Raw genomic sequence first — 21,610 nt, forward strand, 5'->3', positions numbered from 1 at the left:
AATTTTTTAATTAAATAACAAATAATATTATGTTATTCAATAATAAACTTAAAAAAAAAAATGGAGGGAAAATGTCCGCATCGAAAATATATTGGGGGGGGGGGAATGTCCTACTGCGCCAAAAACAGTCGGGGGGAAATTGTCCGCCATTCCAAATATGGCAACCCTATACATAGTTGGTACTTGTGCTTATGTCTAAATCAATTTGATCATCACATATTCACATTTTAAACATTTTGAATCATCTCATTTACTGATTACAATGAGTGAACAAATATGATAGTTATCCTATTTAATATTTATGATCAAATAATATGTCCCTCATGAATAAATAGTAAATACACTCGTAAACTGTAAAGTACAGTGATACAGTGATTGTTCATTGATAAAATACAATATGTGGAGTCAGACGACCATGATTCAGGTGTCAATTCGCTATGTTGTCAGAATATAACTTGTGTTCAAAAATTGTTTAGATTATATTTTTAGTATTGAGGAACTAACTTGATCTTGTTCACTTGTAGGTCACAGTCTTACACCAGTTTCTAGTAGGGTAGGGAGGACTTTGCATACCATGGAACCTACTTTAAAAGCTGCCTATGCTGAAAATAATTCCTATACACAACCACTCGATGCTCATTACAATTTAACCCGAGTCAATTTTACTATTAGTTGATGTAGAGAATTTTGTGTTGGGAAAATTTGGGGTGGCCTGAGACTATATTAATTTTATTATTTTATTATTAAAATATTTAACGATTAACCCATTATTTTCAAGTATTATAGTACTCCACACTAGGATGAACTACTTCTTAATTTATATGTTGGTGCTTTTATAAGCTGAAACCTTTATTATCATCTTTAAAACAATTTTATTCAACTACGATTAACAAAAATATTTTAAAAATAATCAGTCACTATTGTCTCTCAAAATTTCATACTTAAATCACTATTAAAATAATCCAACATGCAACTTATATAAAGAAGGAAAAAGTTATTCAGCAAGTTGCCGTTTATTAGTTTAAATTTAATTTAGAAAAATGAAGTATTAAATAATAAAATAATAAATATATAAAATGATAATATAATTATATTTAATCAATTAAATTATAAAATTATTTATTAAACTAAAATGTAATATTATATTAATTCTAGAAAAATGTTTCTAAAATAAACAGTCAATCAATAATTTATATTAACTATTAAGTATAAAATGTAAATAAATTCATGAAAGGATTGTTTGAATTAATATTAAAACATTTTAAATCAAACTATTGCTGTTTTTTTTTTTCTTAAGTAATTCAAATTTATTTTGGTAAACATTTAAATTATCAGATTTAAAAAAAAAATACTTTTTAAGCTTTAATGCAATTACAAATAGTTCAATATAATATAATACTTATTATTATATTAAATGTATAATATAATATAATATATGTTTATTAAAAAATATAATGTACCAATTAAGTAGTATTATTAAATGTATTTAAGTATAACCTGATAAGACAAATACAAACAAACACTGTTTTTATACATAATATAAATCTTTATTGCCGCAAATGTAATTTGAAAAAAATCTTATACATATCTCTATTACTGCTAAAAATAAAATTACAATGATAATTGTGATAGTATACCAACATATTATTATAGTTACCACAAGTCATTGGCTATAGATCTATAAACCTATGTAATAATAGCTTATAATTAATTTATTTTAAAAGAGTAATCTTAATTTAAAGTTAACAGTTTTACAATACAAATAAATTTTTGAAATTTAAATTCATATATATTTATGCTGTTAAAATATTACTTTCAAATAAACACTCTGAAAATAAAACTACAATAAAAATAGAATTTTTTTTAGAAAACAAGGTGCAAGATTTTACACAGCACCTATATTTAAATAAAATGAAATAAACCATATAAGAGAACACATATTATTTGGTAATTTTGTAAAGACTGCATTATTACATTTTAGTATTTTACACATATACGACATATTATAATTATGTTAGTCTTAGACTGATAATTATTTAATAAAATATATTCTCAAATACTTTTTTTGGTTTTAATAATCAGGATATATTTTTAAGCTAAATTGTATGAATATAATAACCAATCGTAAAGTTTCATAATATATTCAAATATGTTAGTCAGACAGCAGTTATTAGACATCTGTAGACACTTGCTTGGAAAAAGTAGCTTGAATAAATCGCCTTGGTACATCAACATCTTCTTTTATATTAACTGTCCTTTTACACACATACTTATTAGAACATTCTACAAACCCATTAGTTTCCATTAGATTTTTAAAATATTCAATTGAAAAAAAATATGATCTGCAACAATTACATACACATAGATAAATATTTTATAATTATATGCATAAAAATTAATATTCACCTAGTACCATCTTGACGCATGTAAAAATTGTCTGCTATTTTGTGTCCTGGCTTGAATCTTAATTGTGCCATGTCATAAATTCCATAGTCTCGAAATAATAATAGTCCTCCATATTTCAAGACTTTGTAAATATTTGATATAACTGTTTGATGATTGTCTGGATGAATAGCTGACAATACAAATATGGCAGTGACCAAATCCAAACTGTTTTCAGGTATTCTGGTGATCAATTCGTCCGTAACAATATCACAATTAAATGCATTAATGAATGATGGATCATAAGAAGGATTTGATTTCAAGCATTCAATAGCTCTTGGCGAAAAATCACATGCATAAAACATAGCATTCAATCCATCTGCAAGAAGTGGATATATAAGATTTCCAACCCCACATCCAATTTCTAATATATGTTTTTTATGAACGTCATCTCCAATCAATTCAGAAAACTCTCTAGTGGTCCAGTGCCTATCTTTGAAGAAACGGTTTCCGTTATTCTTATAAAAAATATCCCAATGTTTTTTTGAATTTTTTTCAATTTCTTGTGCTTTGAATGATGAAACCATCCGTGAATTTTGTTTGACGAGAATAGCCTGATCGTGTTCATTTAATTGAACTGGGTCAGTAGTCTCTTCTTGATATCTACTAATATTATTGCTACAGTCATCCATCTAAAAATTGCATATACAATAAAATCACATAATATACTTATTTAATTATATATATATATATATATATATATATATATATTAAATTTATAATGATGAATAATATATAATATATATTTATTTTGTAATGAAAAACAACAAGATAAAACTTAACTTATTAAGGAAAAATAAAGCTATAAAGCAATTTAAATACATAAAAAAAATATCCATAGTGCATTAATAAATGGCTTAATCAAATCTTACTATACGCCTATATAATTTGAATCTAAGGTTAATCATTTTAATTTTTTTTTTAATATTACTTTATCTGTAGTATATAATTGGCATTACAAAAGTTGTGTGGAGATTTAATAACAGAATGTTACACTCAAAATAAAACCTAAAATATATTGAGATCAGGGGATTTTTTAAGAAAAAAAAATTATATTCTTTTAAACTCTTATTTAATGAGAAAAAATATAAATTGCATGGTCACAAATAGCAACAAAAAAAAAAAAATTAACTGTTTGATAGTTAATTAATATGTTTTCAAATTACAATTTTTATATACTTGCTTTATTATAGTACGAATGAATTTTTACAAATATTTATTAATCTAAGCAATCGCCAGTTACTTATTAGAACAGAAAGATAACTTTTAAACACCATAACACTGCATTTAATAACATAGAAACCTGTGAAGATATTATATAAAACTATATATGATAACAGAGCAACAATATTTCTATGAAAATCCAAGAGTCTTAAGGCTACATGGTATACTTTCACCATTGTGGCACAAATTATTTTTAAAAATTAATTGTAATTACGTCACCTTTACACCCATTATCTTAAGGTGAAATTCCAATACATTGTAAATTTGTTTTAAACATGAATATACATATTTTCTTTATTAGGATATACAAACTTTGGAAAATTATGTGCTCTATAATTAAGATTAATTAGTTTACTAATGTTGGTTTTCTATTAAAATGTGATAAAAGTTGATAGATGATATATATTTTATTTCAAAAATAAGAAAAATATAAAATAGGTAATTTTTAGGTTAAACATATTCTGTTTTGAGATAATATTAATATAGTTTTTATGTAGACCATTAATAAAATATTACTAAATTAAACCACAATTTACAAAATATGATAGAGTTATTCTTAAGATATGGTTCATACAAACAGCATTGTGAATTTTAAAAATTGATTAAACCACATTAACAATATTTGGTACAATAAGGCAGAAGTACTTGCCTAAGAGAGCAAGTTGACTTTTAAAATTAAGCTCTAAATTTTTTGATTATATCTATAAATATATTTAAAAGTATTTATATAGATATAGCTTTCATAATAAATATTACAAGATTGTACAACAGAGCCAAGCACATAAATTTCAAGAATTTTCTGTCCTATAGACATGTGTAAATCTAATAAAAAATGGGTTTAAAGTTTGACGTATTACTATTATTATTATTGTATTTCCTTCTATGAATATCACAAATTTAATTAATTGTTTGTCTTTAATAAAAATATCTACACGATTAATTCTCCAAGTATAGTAAAAATGTGATCAACATAAAAAAACCTACCAATATCTACTTAATTTTAACTAAAACTTAAGTAAATTAGTGAAAACAAACAAAAAAACTGGATACATAATAATATTTATAATTATTAATTAATTTTAGTTAAAAATGATGGCTATAGCTCCATGTCTTGTGCTTCACTTTCACTAAACTCCGACATAGATGATTCATCGCTATCCGAACCAGCATTTCCATCATCTTTGAGAGCTTCTTCTGTAGCATATTTTTTTACATATTCTTCAACACGCTTTTTATATTGTTCAGGTTTATGCAAATACAAAGCTGCCGCATCACCATTTAATGGATCTATTGGATTTGGGTAGGCAAGCAGCTGGGGTAGAAATGACTCAAAAATATTAAGCAGATCATATAAAGCAGTCCAAGCTTGGTTGATAACATCAAGGCAAACAGTACCAGATACTTCATCAATGTTTGGATGGTAAATTTTATTAATAAAGCCAATTGAAGGAGATTTAAATGGATAATGTTCGGGAAGATGAACGCGAACTTTCCATAAGCCACCTTCGTATGGAGTACCACGTGGTCCATAGAGTTTAACACAAAACTCATTCAAGCCGTTTAAAAGAGTAACCTCATGCTTGCTTTCTATCAGTTTTATGACATCTGTGTCCATACGGCGCTTACCAGCACTAGGTGAAGACATAGCAGTTGGCAGAAGTGTATACCAAGTTTACTGAAAAATATATTTATATTTTAGGTACACTGTGATACCCATCTATTAATTAATTACAGAATTATACTATAGTTAAAATAAAACATTAAGAAGTCTAATGTTTTAATTTAATCTATGTTTGTATCTAAAAAAGTTTTAGTAGGTAGGTAAATTGAATAAGTCACTTTGTATTGAATTTAATAAAAATAATACAACAATTATCATACATATTTGTACATTGAATATTTTTATTTTATTAACTATCAATATTATAATTACCTATTATATAACAAGGTTTAATATGTTTTTATATAAATAAATCATTTTTCTTTTGGTTATTAGATAGAAGAAGAGAAAGATTTTAGTGGTAGTAAATTTTAAACAAAAGTATTTAAACATTTATCAATCATTTTTGTAATAAATAAACAAGTATTAAATATACAGAATTTAAATATAGGTAAATACTGAATTTATGGCATAAATGTATCGGATAACATGATATTTGAAATCAAATGGATATACAAGGTGTACCGCGCTGATTTACCCATTGCAATATCTACCGAAATAATGGAGATATAAAAATTCTGGTTTTGTAATAAGACTCACATGGATCAGTGGCGTGACAAAGGACTATATTTGAGGCACGTGCCTCAGTTTGAGAGGTGATGGGTGTCCTTAAAGATCATCTGATGTGTTAAAAAATCATTATTATTTAAATGAATAAATATATTTTATCTTAAAAATTTTTTTAAATGTTTTTTGTGATGGGTGGAGTGGGTGGTTGGTCTGACAATATAACTGTGCTTCATAACTTAATGAAGTTCGCCACGCCACTGACATGGATAGTAACTACAATTACTTCATATTTTAATTCATTTCAATGTTTCAGAAAAAATTTAAAAAATACATTTTTTATTTAATTATTTCCAAAAAAATTAAAGATGGCCATTTTTAGTTTTTTTTCGGTAAATATTGACATTTCAAAATGTTATTTTCATTAATTTCCTGATTTTTGATATTTTTTTCTAGTTTTAAAGAAATATAACATGATTAGGTTAGGTTAGTAACTAGCACACTGAAAGCATTCAGCCGGCAGTACGAGCACAATGCGCCAGGTCACTTGTTTGATAACACTTCACTTTTTCTCGAAATTAAAGAAAATACAATTTTGAAATGTTAATATTTGCAGAAAAATAAATTACAATATAGCTATTTTTGATTTTTTTGAAAATAATTAAATAAAAAAATATATTTTTTAGATGTTTTACCAAAACATTAAAATATGAAATAATTTTAGTTCTTATCCCTGTGAGTCTTATTACAAAACCAGAATTTTGACATCTTCATTATTTCGATAGATATCGCAATGGGTAAATCCTTGAGGGACACCCTGTATTAATGGTACTTAGCTGTATTAACATAAGCACAACTGGGTAAGTCTCTCAATAAATCATTCTATTGTTTCCTAAAATATGAATAAATCCTCAAAAAATTAACTGTAATTCTTATTTTCTTTATTAAGAAAAAATTATTTCATTTAAAATTTTTTTTTTAAATTTATATGGCCTATGATAAAGATCATAAGCTTTTATTAAACATTGACGATAATGATCTCAAAAGTAAAATGCCGCTGTTCAAAAGTGATAGATTATAAAATTAACTTCAATTATATAAAAGAAAATGTGAACAAAAAAATATTTCCAAATTTTTTTTAATGGAAATAAGTAGCCGATAACATTCACTACATCAGAACATTGCTTTTCAGCTAAAGGATTGAGAATGATAATCACATAAATAAGGTTTTTCAAAAATATTTTGAAATAAATATCTAGTATTCATATCACTATTCTAGTTTGCAAAATCCATTCAATTTGATAAAATATGCAAAAATGGGTACGCAATAATGTACATTATTTGATTTAACTTAAAAATCTTATGAAATGGGTTCTTGTAATCAGATTTTTAATATGTAGCCTTCCAAGAAATATGCAAATTCAAGACGTTTCAAGCCAAGTCTGTTTAATAATAATTACCTGTATTATTTTTTTGAAAGTACCTCTAATTAATTCAGTAGTTTAATAAAAGTAATTTTTACATTTCAGTTTGAGTATGGAGTTCAATAAAATAATTTTAAGCAACCATTTTTGTTATTATTTTATTCTAGATATAAAATATTTTAAATATTTATTGATTAAAATATAAGTAATACAAGTTGGTAAATAATATTTAACTAACTTGATTGATACACATGTCATAGAACATGTTTTTGATAATAATGTACTTAAAAATAATACCTATCTATAATTTAATAAGAAAAATATGTAGACTTTATCTAGGTATTTAAGTTTCAAATCAATAAAAATAAATAATGGATAATTTGGTAAAAAAAAAAAAAAAACAATCTATTTATACTATTAAATTTTAAATTCAACCACCCGATCTCAATTGGGACACAAAATTATTATTTGAAATTAAACTTAGGCTCAAGGACTAATATAAATCGAATATTACTCAATAATTGGTATGTAGGCAAGCCATACATGCGCAAAACATAATGGAATAATAATGACACAAATTATGGGCGCAAGAAACCGTTGTCCGTTTGGGTCAGTAATCATAAATCAATTGTTTCACCAGTCTGATAGAAATCGTGAAAACTTTCGCGTAAACAAATAATAAGCCGTTTAAAAAAAATGTATATGATTCGGAGTATCGATATAAAAACGTCAGAATTGTAGACAAATTGAAAATAGAAATGCAAGTGGGGTCCCCAACAATCCTTTGTTTGGATGCTTCAGCTCATTATACGATTATTGCGTCTTACTTACTAGTTACTGGAGCGAGACCAGACAAGTCCGTCCGGGTTGTACTTTGATTGATCGGGATCCTCGGGAATTCGGGTGATCGAAGGTGGTTAGTGCAGTTCACGAAAACAGATTGCTGGGAACCACGACACGCGGACACGAACAGTTGATGGGAAAAATCGTAGAGCCAAAATATTAATATACACTCTGACTTTTGATTATGACGAATTAATCCTGACAAGGTAGAAATGAGCCAATAATATTGAATGTAAAACAGCCATTAGAACATCTGTGAGCTCAATAATAATAATAATAAAAAGAAAAGAAAAGAAAATGTCATGCGCACAACTCGTTATCTGATAGCGATCAGCTGACCTGCCTCCGACTAAATAGTACGCGGTGAATTTGAATTCTATATAAATCAGTTGGCTGAGTATTCGGGAAAAAAAGCACCGATATCAAAATAGTAAATACGGTATGAAAAAGAGACAAGTACCTTCTAAACACGTAACACTTTTGTTATGGTGTACATTTTACAATATACCTATATTTCAATATAATTATGTACCAAACACTTTTTTTGACAAATAACTATATTATATAACTATAAAAATGATACATACTATTCATTTAATACTTTTAAATAATATATTTCATAAAATAATACACCAAATATTTCAAACTATTAGTATAGTGAGTAAATACACATTTGAAATGTAAGACATTAAAGTATATAGGTACCTAGTAATAAAAGTAATTGAAATTTTATTTTATCTTAAAAATTATGAAAATATTATATAATATTTTATTGCAGACTCCAATAATAACCTTCCATATGTCCACCATCTACGTGGAATGTATTGTACTTGAATTAATATTAAAAGGTGGGCATCGCACCAACAATAACACAGAAAGTTGGAATGACCAATTTCAAAACTCTGTGCTAATAGGCATCTTACAATTTGGAATTTAACTAAAAAAATTAAAATGGAAGTTGCTGTGGACCAAGCAATATTGGTGTTAAGTAATTTAGGAGATTATGCAAATACAAAACTTGGTACAAAACAGTTAACTGAAAACCACTTGAGAAAAGTATGTGTGCAAATTAATAATAATGAAATAAGTATATTATATTATTTAATGGCAGTTAGCCACAACATTAGAAAGCAATGCTACTAAATTATTTTAAGTTTTTTGGCTTTGCACATTTTTAAATTATATAATTAGTTATTGTTTAATGTATTATACTATCTATCACTATTTTTATAGTTCCATTTTAATAAAATAAATGTATTACCAGTGGTGAATTTAATGGTTTAAATAAAGTCGGCAAAACCATAAGAGGGGCCTCGTAAAAAATTTCAGTAACATACTTACCCCGATTTTTATACAATTTTTTTGCTTTAAAACCCGAGCCCTAATGATAATTATATTTAATTATGCAAATCATAAAAAAAAGAATAATTTATTTAGTTGATATGTCCATTTTTCTTCCAGATGCGTTGGCTGACGTATTTAGCTGTTTAGGATCAGTAAACATTTTTTCACTCATAGACCACGTGATGATTATACTTATTAAGCTAATGATTTCACATCCCATCGCTAGATACAAAAAGTTGATGTATTTGATAATAATCATAAAGATGAAAATTATATTTTATTGGTTCTAAATTGCTTGAATTACTACATAAACTCTATCGGTGGAACTACAGGATGCCCAATCCAAATTTAGTATTCTTTATTTGACTCATTTAAAAGGTTAAAATAAAATTGTTCAACTTATTTTTTATTATGGCTTATTTTAAATTTAAAAATATGTTATGCACAAATCATAGATCTTTTCAGCAGTCTGTAAAATAATAATTTATAATATACCCCTTTCACAAAATGTTATTTATTAATAAAAATCAACATTCTTAATTTATTAGTAGAAATTAATATATGATACTTTGCTAATTGTATTCTGTATTCTTTAAATATGTATAAGTCGGGTTAGGATGTTTATGAGTTATAAGATTTCAAACAATAATATATATGCTGGTTATGTTTATTTTAGGACTATGAGTAATTATTAAATTTTTGCCGTCGGTGAAAAAATAAAAAATAAAGTTTTAAATAAATTCTATTTAATTTGCTTTTTGGCCTTAAAAATCACATTTTTGAATCTTTGTTATATTATGTAGTTAATGTACTAGTTTTTAAGACCACTAACTCATCATATTAATATTAATCTAAAATAAAACTTAAAATAATATTCAAAAATATGTTGCTTAGTATATAACACCAAAATTTATTAATATAAAAACATCATATTTTTTAATTGATTCAGAATTTTATTTAAAAAATTCTGTTGGGCAGTTGTTTCTTAATTTGAATTCTTAAATTTTTATACATTTTTAATTGCTTACTCCTTTAAAAATTAAAAAAAAAGCGACAATATAAATACAAGCTAATAGACAAAGATACTTATAATTACTAGTAAAGTTATAAATTATAATCTATAGAATATTCAACCTATAGAATTTTTTTAAGTTTTTCATTAAAACTTTAGTATTTAAATTAATAGTAATGATAAAAAATAATTTATATATATGTACTAAGCAGAAGTTTTAATAACTTAGATTTTGGTATATATATATTCATAGTAATTTAAATGAATATTAACTATATAAAAAAATATACATTATTATATATTTCTCTATAAATTAATTAAATAAATACACTCAAGTCTCTAGATGTATCATCACTACTAGAACTTCCTGATGTCAAAGTTTCTTCTTTTACTTTAATTATTATATTATCTTCTTTACTTTTTTCCTTCAATTTATCTTGCTTATGTTTGTGTTCATGTTTGTGTTTATGCTTATGTTTATGTTTTTTTTTATCTTTCTTCTTTTTTTTACTCTAAAATAATTATGAATTGGTTATTTAATTATTTCGTCAGAAATGAAAATTTAAAAATTAACATACAGAATTACTGGTTCCATCTATTTTACTATGATGGTGATGATGGTGATGATGGTGATGATGATGATGCTTATTTTCACTTTGTACAACTACAGGTTTATTGGACTGATCTTCAGGTTTTACATTAAACATTCCTGGTTCAAAACCAACTGGCCCAGTAGAATTGGATATCATGATTCCTGGTAAGGAAGCAGAATTTTCAGAGAAATAACCAGTTTTAGACTTGTTCTCACTCAATTCAAATGATGGCCTGATTGTTGAAACTAAGTTGATTTCTTTATGTTCATCAATTATCTCTTCACTATCTTTTTTTACATCAACCTGAAACATAATTTAAATCAAAGAAATTGGTGAAGAATAGTCATGAACCAGTAGTTTTATAATTTTATAATTTAAATTCAACTTTACTTTAATTTTCTTATCAAAGTGTAAATTATCACCAAAATCATTTTCTAAATTATCATTTTCAATTTTTAGCTGATCAACAATTTCTGGAACATCTAATTCTCCTTCGTGATCTATTGCTCGTTTGATACCACGTTCACTATCAGAATTATTATCTGGTTCAACAATAATATTTGGAAGAGTACATGATTTTGCCTAATATATACAAATATTAATTAATTAATTATTAAACACATAATTAATATTATTTTATCAATAAAATAAAAATTTAACCTCTACTTCAACTTTGATTGGCTTGTACAATGCAGCAACTTCAGGGCGTAAAATCTTTTGACGTCCAAATAAAGTATAATATAAATCAACGAAATTGCACCGCAATGTTGTATCATAAGATAACAATGAACTAAAACAGTAAATCATATTTAACATATTTTTAAATATATAATTTAATTATGAAAGATGCATTTGTTTTAATTTGTATGTAATTGTATTCTTTCTAGTAGAAAATTGGATCTAGTATACTATAGCTGGTACTTCAAAAAATTAAAATTTATGAAAGTCATAATTCAAAATTAATAAGTAAACACTTGAAATTTTCACCTAGTATTTTTATTAGCATTATTTGAATGTGATAATATTTAAAAAATATTTCTGGTTTTTTTTTAATAATTTCATTTTTTGATGATAAATTATATTTCTATCAAGAAGCTTAAATATTTAATACAAGATATCTTATTATGTTGTTCTTACAATCATTTCTAAATCTCAAAATTATATTGTCACAATTTTCTGTCATATGCGTTTAAAGTCCAAATCAGCTATCATAACAATATATATATTATATAACTTTATATTAACTTTTATACATGATAAATGTATTTTTTAGATTCTGAACGAAGTGATGAATGTATTGATTTTACAATGATGTGTGTTTTTTTGTTTTTGTGTCTGTGTACAGCATAACTAGTCGAAATAATGCTTCGATTTCAAACTTTGGGGGTGGTTTCTGATGTAAAAGTGAAGATCCTTGGTGCATTATAAAGGTCAAAAGTAAAAATTTTCCAACAGTTTTCAAAAAAATCGAGAAAACTAGAGAGAAACGAGAAAAAAAAAGCTGGTAAGTCGTGTATGTCGCTCTGCTGTACAGTAGGTTACAAGTGGGTTACTGATGGGTGGAATTAAATTTGAATCCAATGATATTATATCATTGTATACAAAAAACGATTCTGAGCGAAGACGGTTTATCTGTATAGGATATATTATAGATTATTAAAAATTTTCAAATCTTAGATTTAAAAAGAAAATTTTTTATGAATTTCTAGTTTGAAATAATTTGCGAATTTTCGTGATTTTTACATATGTTGTCAAAATTCAAACTTTGAATGCTTGTTAAAACAAAATTGTGACTACGCATTTCTTTTATTTTTCAATTTTTATTGTAAAAATATATTATGAGCCTTGTATTAAATTTTTAAATCTTATATTTAAAAACAAAATTTTTTATGAATTTCTAGCTTAAAATAATTTGTGAATTTTCGTGATTTTTACGTATTTTGTCAAAATTCAAATTTTGAATGCTTATAAAAAAAATTGTGACTATGAATTTCTTTTATTTTTCAACTGCTTTTGTAACAATATGTTAAGAGCCTTGTATTAAATTTTCAAGCTTTTCTGCCTAACAAATAAATTTTTATCGATATTAATTTAAAAAAAACTAATAATGATCGAAAATTTGAAATGCCTATGAATAGTTCAACTTAAGTCGAAATTTTTTGAAAATTGCATGGTGGATAGAATATACTTATATAAACATTAGGTGAAAATTTCATGTATCAATGGTCATTTGTTTTAAAGTTACATCAAAAACCAAAATCGATTTTGTCGAAAAATGAGTGTGCGTAAAATTTCCCGTTTTTCCCTTAATTTTTAGTTTGTTTTTCTCAATTATTTAGAAAAGTATTAAGAATTTTTTACTTTTGACCCCCCCAAAGTACCAACTAGATTCACTTTCTGATCAAACGAGGTACTGAAGTCAAAAATCGAAGCATTTTTACTGCCCCAAAACGTGATGCCAGACACAAAAAAAAAAACACACACATCATGGTAAAATCAATACATTCATCGCTCCGCTCAGAATCTAAAATGACAGAAAAACGGGAATTTTTACGCAAAACCAGTTTTCGACCAAATCGATATTTTTGTATGGTTGTAATTCAAAAACTAATCACTATAAATACTTGAAATTTTCACCAAATGTTAATGTTAGTGATATCTATATACAGTTTAATTTTCAAAAATTTCGACTTTTTTTGAGTTATTTATAGACCACTGAAATTTTCGATTTTTTTGAGAATTTTTTTTTGAAGTGTTAGTAAAAAAATGTTGGACGACCAAAAAAACTTGAAAATTTAATACACGGTTCCTTATGAGTTGTTCTTATCGTAGCTAAAAATAAAATAAAAATCGTAAGTCACAATTTTTTTTAATAAGCGTTTACAGTTCAAAATTTTACGAAATCTGTCGAAAACGCGAAAATTTGCAAGTAATTTTGAATTTGAAAAATCATAAAATTTTTTGCGTTTATAATTAAGGATTAAAAATACAACACTAAGTTTTCCATGAGTTTTCCTTCAAGTATCTATAGAGAAAACTCGAAGCATCATTATAGGAAAAATTTTAAGTGCGTTTGAATTTTAAATTTTTACGAAATAGCGTAACGATAACGATTTATCCTGAAACGATTTTAAATATTTGTTATTATTCAAAAAGTATAAGTCGCAGATAGACTTGAAAATTTTATCAGTTATTTAGATTGGCATTTTCTTTACATGATTTAATTTTCAAAATATTTTGACTTTTTTTGAGATATTTATAGACGACTGAAATTTTCAATTTGTCTGAAAATTTTTTTTTTAAGTGTCGATAAAAATTTTTAGGCCCTATCAAAATACTTAAAAATTTAATACAAAGTTCCTCATAAGTTATTCTTATAGTGATTAAAAAATTATAAGAATACATAGGCACGATTTTTTTTTATTAGCATTTGAAGTTCAAATATTGACTTAATACGTAAAAATTACGGCAATTTTCAAACCATCTTAGATCGAAATTCATAAAAGTTTTTCTTTTTAATTCTAAGATTTGAGAATTTAATTCAAGGATCATAATATATTTTTGCAATAGAAGTTGAAAAATAAAATAAATATATAGCCACATTTTTTTTTTACATGCATTCAAATTTTAATTTTGACAATATACGTAAAAATCACGAAAATTCGTAAATTATTTTATTCTAGAAATTCATAAAAAAATTTCCTTTTATACCTAAGATTTGAAAATTTAATACAAGCCTCCTAAAATATTTTTACAATAGCAGTTGAAAAATACAAGAAATGTATAGTCACATTTTTTTTTTACAAGCATTTAAATTTTAATTTTGACAACATACGTAAAAATCACGAAAATTCGCAAATTATTATAAGCTAGAAATTCATAAAAAATTTTCTTTTTAAATCTAAGATTTGAAAATTTAATACAAGATTCCTTACAAATTTGTCAATCTTTATCACAAAAAAAATGTCCATCGGAAATTCAAATTAAATTTTTATTAGCATTTGAATTTCAAATATTGACAAAAATTTGTCAAAATTATGAATATTTGCAAATTATTTTGTAGTTCAAAATTCATAATATTGTTTGTATTTATATCTAAGGTTATAAAATGTAACACCAAGTTTTCCACAAGTTTTGCTTCAAATAGCTATAGAGAAAATTTGAAGCGTCATTATATGAAAAATGTTTTGAGCGTTTGAGTTTTAAATTTTTATGAAATCGCGTAATGATAACGATTTATCCTCAAACCAGGTATTCGTATATCTATGATAATATAAGGTATTATGAATTATGATAACTACATGATAACTACACTAATTGATTAACCATGCCTTATGCAAAATGCGTCTTAATTGAAAAATAAAATATTTGTTTAAAAATAGAATATATGACAATATTTAAATATAATATATCCTAGACTGACAAATCATCTCCGTTCAGAATCGTTTTTCGTATACAATGATACCTATCATTGCATTCAAATTTAATCCCATCCATTACACTATTACAGTAACCTACTGTACAGCAGAGCGACATCCACGACTTACCCGCTTTTTTTTTGTTCAATCTACCATATAACTATAAAAAAAACAAAATACCTAAAATAATAAAAATAATTATAAAATGAATGGTACCTACACCATTTATGTTTGGAATAGTTGAAAATAATTTATTATAAGTTTAAACTTATTACATTACAGTTTAACTTATCCATTACAATAACAATTTCAATGATGAGGTACACCTAATATTTTATAGCACTCAGACTTTCCCTAATTTCAATATTAAAACTACAATAGTTATATAAAAAATGTATCAATATTTTTATGTATTTACTTGATAAGTTTCCACAGGTGATGAGATAGATAATCATTGTTTAATCGATTATTTGGTTTTTTAGGTGTAAATGGTGGATTTTTACACAACATGCGAACAAGCTCATTTCTAACTTTTGGATCTGGATCACTATCTGCTATATCTATAAGATACTTCAAATCATCCCAACGTCCATCTAAACAAGTGAAATCAACTAAAGCTTCTAATGCACAAAGTCTTACATCTAAAAAAAAAAAAAGTGTTAAAATAAATATAATATATAAATAATTAAATTAAATTCAAACCAATAAAATTTCCGTATGATGAGTAAGAACGAAATATATTAGGATTATTGGGTAAATGGCCAAATTTTTGTAACTTTCTGATAGCTTTTAAACAGGTAATTGTTATAGGATACTTATAGGTCTGCAGACGTTTTTCCAAATTTAAATGCTGTGTAATTTCTTCAAGTATTAATTTCGAATCCCCAGAGAGTGAATCTGCAGTAATATCACATCTAAAAATAATTTATTTCAAGTTATAAATAGTTTTTAATACTTAATGCATTTCATTTTTAGCAATTATAATGAAATTTAGTTACTTACGCTTTTTGCATTAAAGATATAACTGGTGTAATTGTTGCACCAAGAGCATCAATTAGTGAAGCTCTATAGTAATTATCAGAGTATCTATTTTTACTGTTATCATTGTACTTGAATAAATCTAATATGAATTTCAAAATTTCAGGGGGACAAATACCATGAGAATTTCTCAAACCAGCCATTGCAATTGGTATTGTCTAAGAAGAATAGTTTAAAAATAAATAATTTAAAGACTGTTTTTTAATTTTGTATTTAATACAAGTACCTTTTGTAGATAGTAATGTTGTAGATTTGAAAAATTATTTTGTTTTATTATATGCGGACATGAAAATGAACCATACATTTTTTTAAATGTTGCTAACATTGCTGGAGGCCCAGTCCAATTAGTTACCATTGCATTTGCAATCTATAATTAAAAACATAGGTTGATGGTAATCATGCATAACGGGTAAATTAATATTTGTAATAAAACTATGAAGTTAGCTTAGGTACCTTAGTTAAGCAGTGAGCAGCTTTACACCGGACATGAATATAAACTTGTTCATTTTCAATAATATCACATAAAGCATTACGTGTAGCAATTGTAGGAAATTTATCAAGAGCTACCACTGCTTCCATTTGGGCAGTCACATCTTTTTCATGCCGTAATTGGTAATTCCACTGGTACTCAGGTTGTTCTATAATACAACTGCGTAAAATAGTCATTTCAGGATCCAATCGAATCCATAATACTGGTGAGTCATTACTGAAAAAAAAATATGATATAATTATTTTCTACAATATTTTCGTATAATAATATTAATAATGCATAACACATTATCTAATGTTTACTTACTCCATAGCATTTAAATCAATATCTACTTCATCCCCCGTACACAAAGGTATTTTCTTTTTCTTATTACGCCTACTTTTTGAATGACAAGTAATATCTGCTCGAGCTACATTACCTTCAACTTGCAAAGTATGTTTAAATGGACCATCCAATTCTTGAATGCTAACTAATAATGGACCAACATATTTACGGATACCTCTTTGACAAACAGCATCTTGTTTAATTTCTAATTCCAATGTATTCCTAATAACAGATCTAATTTGTAAAAAAAAGTAATTATATTTTAAGTATAGAACTAAACCTTTTTCTATTGAACACAAAGGTACAAGTAAATTTAGCGTGACCACCAGTTCTAACCCATTGATCAATAAATACAGACATATCTATGCCCGATACTGTAAAAATAGTCTTGTTAAATATATTTGTACTGATTAACATGTGGCCCCATAAACCTGAGCTCATTGGATTTTGAGAGGCATTGCTTGCTAAAGATAAATGCTTGTTTAAAACCTATAAAAATAATAATTTCATAAACGAAGGTAATATACTTAAAATATACAGTGTTTAATTTTAAAAATAAGCAATGTGAATAGCAATTTTAAGCCACAACAATTATAACTAGAAGTACATTAGAAATAAATGTTAGGTTAGATTATATTAAAAATCTACCTGCAACAATAATGAATAGCCAATTCGATTTTCCAACATCCTCAATACAAGATGTGCTTTTTTGGTCATGTAGTGAAAATAACGTGGTGATATTGTGTGTAAGCTACGAGTTGAAAAATAAAAATTTGAGGTTTCGTTAGTATTTTGCACATTATTAAAAGATAATGAAAACCCAGGGTTAGAAGTTCCTCCTGGACTGACAAGACCACTACTTGTTGGAGCTGGTTGTTGGGTTGGATCTAACACTATAGGCCCTATTTCTTCTTCATATCGTACCAAACTTGTTAATTCCTATATTAACAATATTATTAATATTAATTTCAATAAAGAAATTGAATGAAATATTTAAAAACAAAACAACTGTAAAAATATATACATTGTGAATCCATTCACGGTAAGAATTATTGCCAAAACATTTTTTTGCAAAAAGACCAGACATGTATAATGCTATACCGCACGTTAGCCACCAATCTGACCAATTTTGAGTTGAAATAAAACAACCAAAAAACTGCTCTGCCATAACTTGAGCCAAAATTTTCTTAGAAACATAAACTTGATCAATAATTTGTTTTGGATGTAAAAGATTAACACTGAAAAATGTGTTTCATGGTAATAATCAACAAAAGGGTCTAAAATGTTACCTTTAAAAATTTTAAATGCTTTACCTCATGATTCCCATTGATGCATATGATGCATAATCTGTAGGAGTTTCATCGACGAATACTTGTTTATAACAACTATAAGGATAACCGTTAGATAATGTATCTTCATAAAACTCTAATGCTTCATGAGTGTACTTTGCAGCTGTAGGTAGAAGTTCCGAAAGCCCCGGCAAACAGAAGTGAGTTATAATATGCATGGTTGGGTCCACATAAATTTCAAAAGGTCTAAAGTATATATATTATTTAATATCACCCTAAGATTTGAATAATTTTTAAATAGTTACCCCACTGCTAAGGCTATATTTGGTGCACAAGTGGGCATTGATAAACTATAATAATATGTTTTACGCCTTAAATCAGGAGCTGCAACAACTTCAATTAAATCTCCACAAGATACTGCTGTCATATTTTCATCGACTGTAAATTCTAAATCCCATGTACATGGTTCTGCATAACTATCGATACACGGAAACCACAGTCGAGATGAGTTTTCAAAACACATAGTAAACATATGAGCTCGTCTCTAGATATAAATAAAGCAATATTTTACAACAAAATATAAATATTTTATGTTATTACATAAAATTTAAAATATTTATACCTCAACTAAAGATCCATCTCCATCTGGTATAACAAAATGGACACCTCCGCTAGGCTGCTCCAAAGAATATTCTACACTTATTTTAATACTCGTTCCATCACTCACAGATGTAGTAACTTCTGCTGGTAGGCTTATAACTAATTCCCCATTATTATTATCAGGTTCAGTTATCTGAGCAGCATTTAAATGAGCTGCAGAAAATGCGGTTAATGTAGGTCTATAAAGAAATAATAATGACAAATAAATAATTTAAAACAATTAGCTATTAAAAATTAAATATTTTAATTGTAGAAAAATACTTACTCTTCATCTTTATTTTGAGTAATGTCAACAAATGGATCAAAATATTGGAAAGGAACTTCAATATTTTCATTTACAGTTACGCGGTATATACGACATTGTTTTGCATTTAGTTTTATAAATTGAAGATTATTTTTCAATGGTATAATTGTTAACTCTACCATTCCCTAAAGTAAATCAATAAAATCTGATGTATTTTATAATGTTCCACAAATAGTTAAATAAACTAATAATAATTTAATATTTATTCTTATTTACCAATATATTTTTTCGTTGAAAACTAATGCCTGTTAAACTAACCAATTGATGGGCTGTAAAATTTAAAAACAAAAATATTATTAAATTATAATACCACCATAACCAAACTTAGCTTAAAATAATATTTAAATCTATGTGACTATATTTAGTTTATTAGTGTGTACTGTCTAATAAGAATTTTAGAAATAAAACAAATTTAACTTGATTTTGAATCGACTAATCAAATCAATTTTTTAAAAATATAGATAATCTGAGAATTTCTGCAGATTGTTCTTTTTTGAGGTCAATTATTAGGTTTTAGGTCTAGAAAATAGGTTCATTTAAAAATATCCTTCAAGCATTTAGGGTTGATTCAAAGCCAATAGTTTCCACCCAAAATGAGTCAATTTAACAAATTCAAGACAAATTTGCACTCTTGATAACAATAAAATTATGTCATTGAAGGTAATAACAATATTTTGATCACAAAATACTTATAGTTTATAAGGTCTTGCGGTGTCCCCTGTTTTATCCTTCTTCATGGTAGTTGTTGTATATGATTTCAATTTTTGAGTGGTTTTGAGGGACGATCACTACAGCACCAAACATCTAAGGGACGATTGTCGGTACATCATTCATCAGTAAATAATTAAAAAGTACATACCTACAATACATGAAATATTAAAAAAATTTAAACATCGTTAGAACTTAGTCACTAATCAAACATTAAAACTATTAATGTGTGACATTTGAACAAATGTCATAACATTAAAAAATCAAGAGAAGTCACAGTCTGTCAATTTTTAACTGTAAGTCTGTAACAAGTAATAAATTCTCTCTACTCGGTAAATAGTAACGAGTAACGACTAACGAAGTAACGAGTAACAACATAAACAACATCACTTACTAACATACATGCATAGTAAGAGATAGCACTTCTTATCAGTATTACATTATCACGTTATTCTGTGCTATCCACCATAGACCTTATACTTATAGAAGTCTGTGGTGCTATCATAGCAGTTCGCTTATCACAAACCCATAATAGAAGCAGCTAAAATTGTAGTAATTTTACCATAGAAGTATAGAACAGTGTATTGTACCTATTTTAGTTTCAACTTTAGACTATGCATGGACCTATTAACTATTAACTGACACAAAAACTAAAGTAGTACCAGCTAATTCATTCTGGTAATTATCATATCACTGGTATTTTTTTTATATTATTAATATTAAAAATAATATTAGTATTTGATTATATTTGCTCTATGTATTTATAATAGATACTAATATATCAATAATACATTTTCATTTATGGTTATAGGACTTCAATAAAACAATTATTTCCAGAGCGTGAAATATTGTCAAGCTATGCGTTGACTATTTTAAGTTAACCACACTCTAATGCAAACTGTGAGACAGTTTTCTCTTCAGTTTACTATCTCAAAACAAAGCTACGTAGTAGGCTCAATACATCAACAATAAATGGGGTCTTACATACAAAACAAAACATTAAGAGTAGTGGCAGTAACAATTGTGTCAGATTTACACCAATAGACGATATATTAAGCAGAATTACCAAAAAATTATTATACATTAATGATGGTCATCAAATTTTAAAAGACTACCCTACAGCTGTTGAGGAAGGGGACTTAGCAATGTTCCATGCATACTCCATTGACATATTATTATTAATATTACAGGTAGACGTAGAGCCTACAAGACAAGTGCAACTGACAAGTCTATCGTCTATGATTAAAAATTACAATTTATATCTCTTATC

The 21,610-nt window shown here is 26.1% G+C and overlaps 3 protein-coding genes across 5 annotated transcripts; all 3 read right to left on the minus strand.

Moving 5' to 3' along the window:
- Positions 1 to 1,381: 1,381 nt before the first annotated feature.
- Positions 1,382 to 8,324, minus strand: LOC107169255 (tRNA N(3)-cytidine methyltransferase METTL6). The gene is made up of 3 exons (XM_015518937.2): positions 8,149 to 8,324; positions 2,407 to 3,074; positions 1,382 to 2,342 (listed from the first exon to the last, which is right to left on the minus strand). The coding sequence occupies exons 2-3, from the start codon at positions 3,072 to 3,074 to the stop codon at positions 2,171 to 2,173; spliced, it is 840 nt and encodes a 279-aa protein (XP_015374423.1). The 5' UTR covers positions 8,149 to 8,324; the 3' UTR covers positions 1,382 to 2,170.
- UbcE2H (ubiquitin conjugating enzyme E2H) lies at positions 3,021 to 8,295 on the minus strand. Its single transcript, XM_015518938.2, has 2 exons — positions 8,149 to 8,295; positions 3,021 to 5,341 (listed from the first exon to the last, which is right to left on the minus strand). The coding sequence occupies exon 2, from the start codon at positions 5,309 to 5,311 to the stop codon at positions 4,763 to 4,765; it is 549 nt and encodes a 182-aa protein (XP_015374424.1). The 5' UTR covers positions 5,312 to 5,341; positions 8,149 to 8,295; the 3' UTR covers positions 3,021 to 4,762.
- A 1,909-nt stretch (positions 8,325 to 10,233) lies between the features above and the next one.
- Positions 10,234 to 20,720, minus strand: Taf2 (TATA-box binding protein associated factor 2). Of its 3 annotated transcripts, XM_089226652.1 has the most exons (20): positions 20,492 to 20,720; positions 20,325 to 20,436; positions 19,849 to 19,902; positions 19,594 to 19,757; positions 19,291 to 19,507; positions 18,974 to 19,212; positions 18,693 to 18,914; positions 18,404 to 18,617; positions 18,028 to 18,318; positions 17,660 to 17,868; positions 17,362 to 17,601; positions 17,019 to 17,271; positions 16,792 to 16,932; positions 16,530 to 16,723; positions 16,230 to 16,441; positions 15,946 to 16,168; positions 11,770 to 11,899; positions 11,500 to 11,691; positions 11,095 to 11,412; positions 10,234 to 11,028 (listed from the first exon to the last, which is right to left on the minus strand). In XM_089226652.1, exons 2-20 carry the CDS (start codon positions 20,367 to 20,369, stop codon positions 10,834 to 10,836), a joined length of 3,753 nt encoding a protein of 1,250 aa, XP_089082778.1. In that variant the 5' UTR covers positions 20,370 to 20,436; positions 20,492 to 20,720; the 3' UTR covers positions 10,234 to 10,833. The 3 variants fall into 3 exon arrangements, with proteins under 3 accessions (XP_089082778.1, XP_089082777.1, XP_089082779.1); XM_089226651.1 differs by having other exon boundaries at positions 20,325 to 20,720; XM_089226653.1 differs by having other exon boundaries at positions 19,849 to 19,901; positions 20,322 to 20,720.
- Between the last annotated feature and the right edge of the window lie 890 nt (positions 20,721 to 21,610).

Source organism: Diuraphis noxia, unplaced genomic scaffold (genome assembly GCF_037042655.1).
Source record: "Diuraphis noxia isolate RWA-SAM2 unplaced genomic scaffold, SU_Dnox_SAM2 contig0004, whole genome shotgun sequence".
Taxonomy (NCBI): domain Eukaryota; kingdom Metazoa; phylum Arthropoda; class Insecta; order Hemiptera; family Aphididae; genus Diuraphis; species Diuraphis noxia.

Coding starts and splice junctions, on each gene's coding strand:
- Taf2 (XM_089226652.1), bottom strand. CDS start 20,369: ATGAAGAAGGATAAAACAGGGGACACCGCAAGACCTTATAAACTA. Junction 16,724..16,791: donor AACATTACTATCTACAAAAG/GTACTTGTATTA, acceptor TATTCTTCTTAG/ACAATACCAATTGCAATGGC. Junction 11,413..11,499: donor ACTTTGATAAGAAAATTAAA/GTAAAGTTGAAT, acceptor ATTATGTTTCAG/GTTGATGTAAAAAAAGATAG.
- UbcE2H (XM_015518938.2), bottom strand. CDS start 5,311: ATGTCTTCACCTAGTGCTGGTAAGCGCCGTATGGACACAGATGTCATA.
- LOC107169255 (XM_015518937.2), bottom strand. CDS start 3,074: ATGGATGACTGTAGCAATAATATTAGTAGATATCAAGAAGAGACTACT. Junction 2,343..2,406: donor ATGCGTCAAGATGGTACTAG/GTGAATATTAAT, acceptor TAATTGTTGCAG/ATCATATTTTTTTTCAATTG.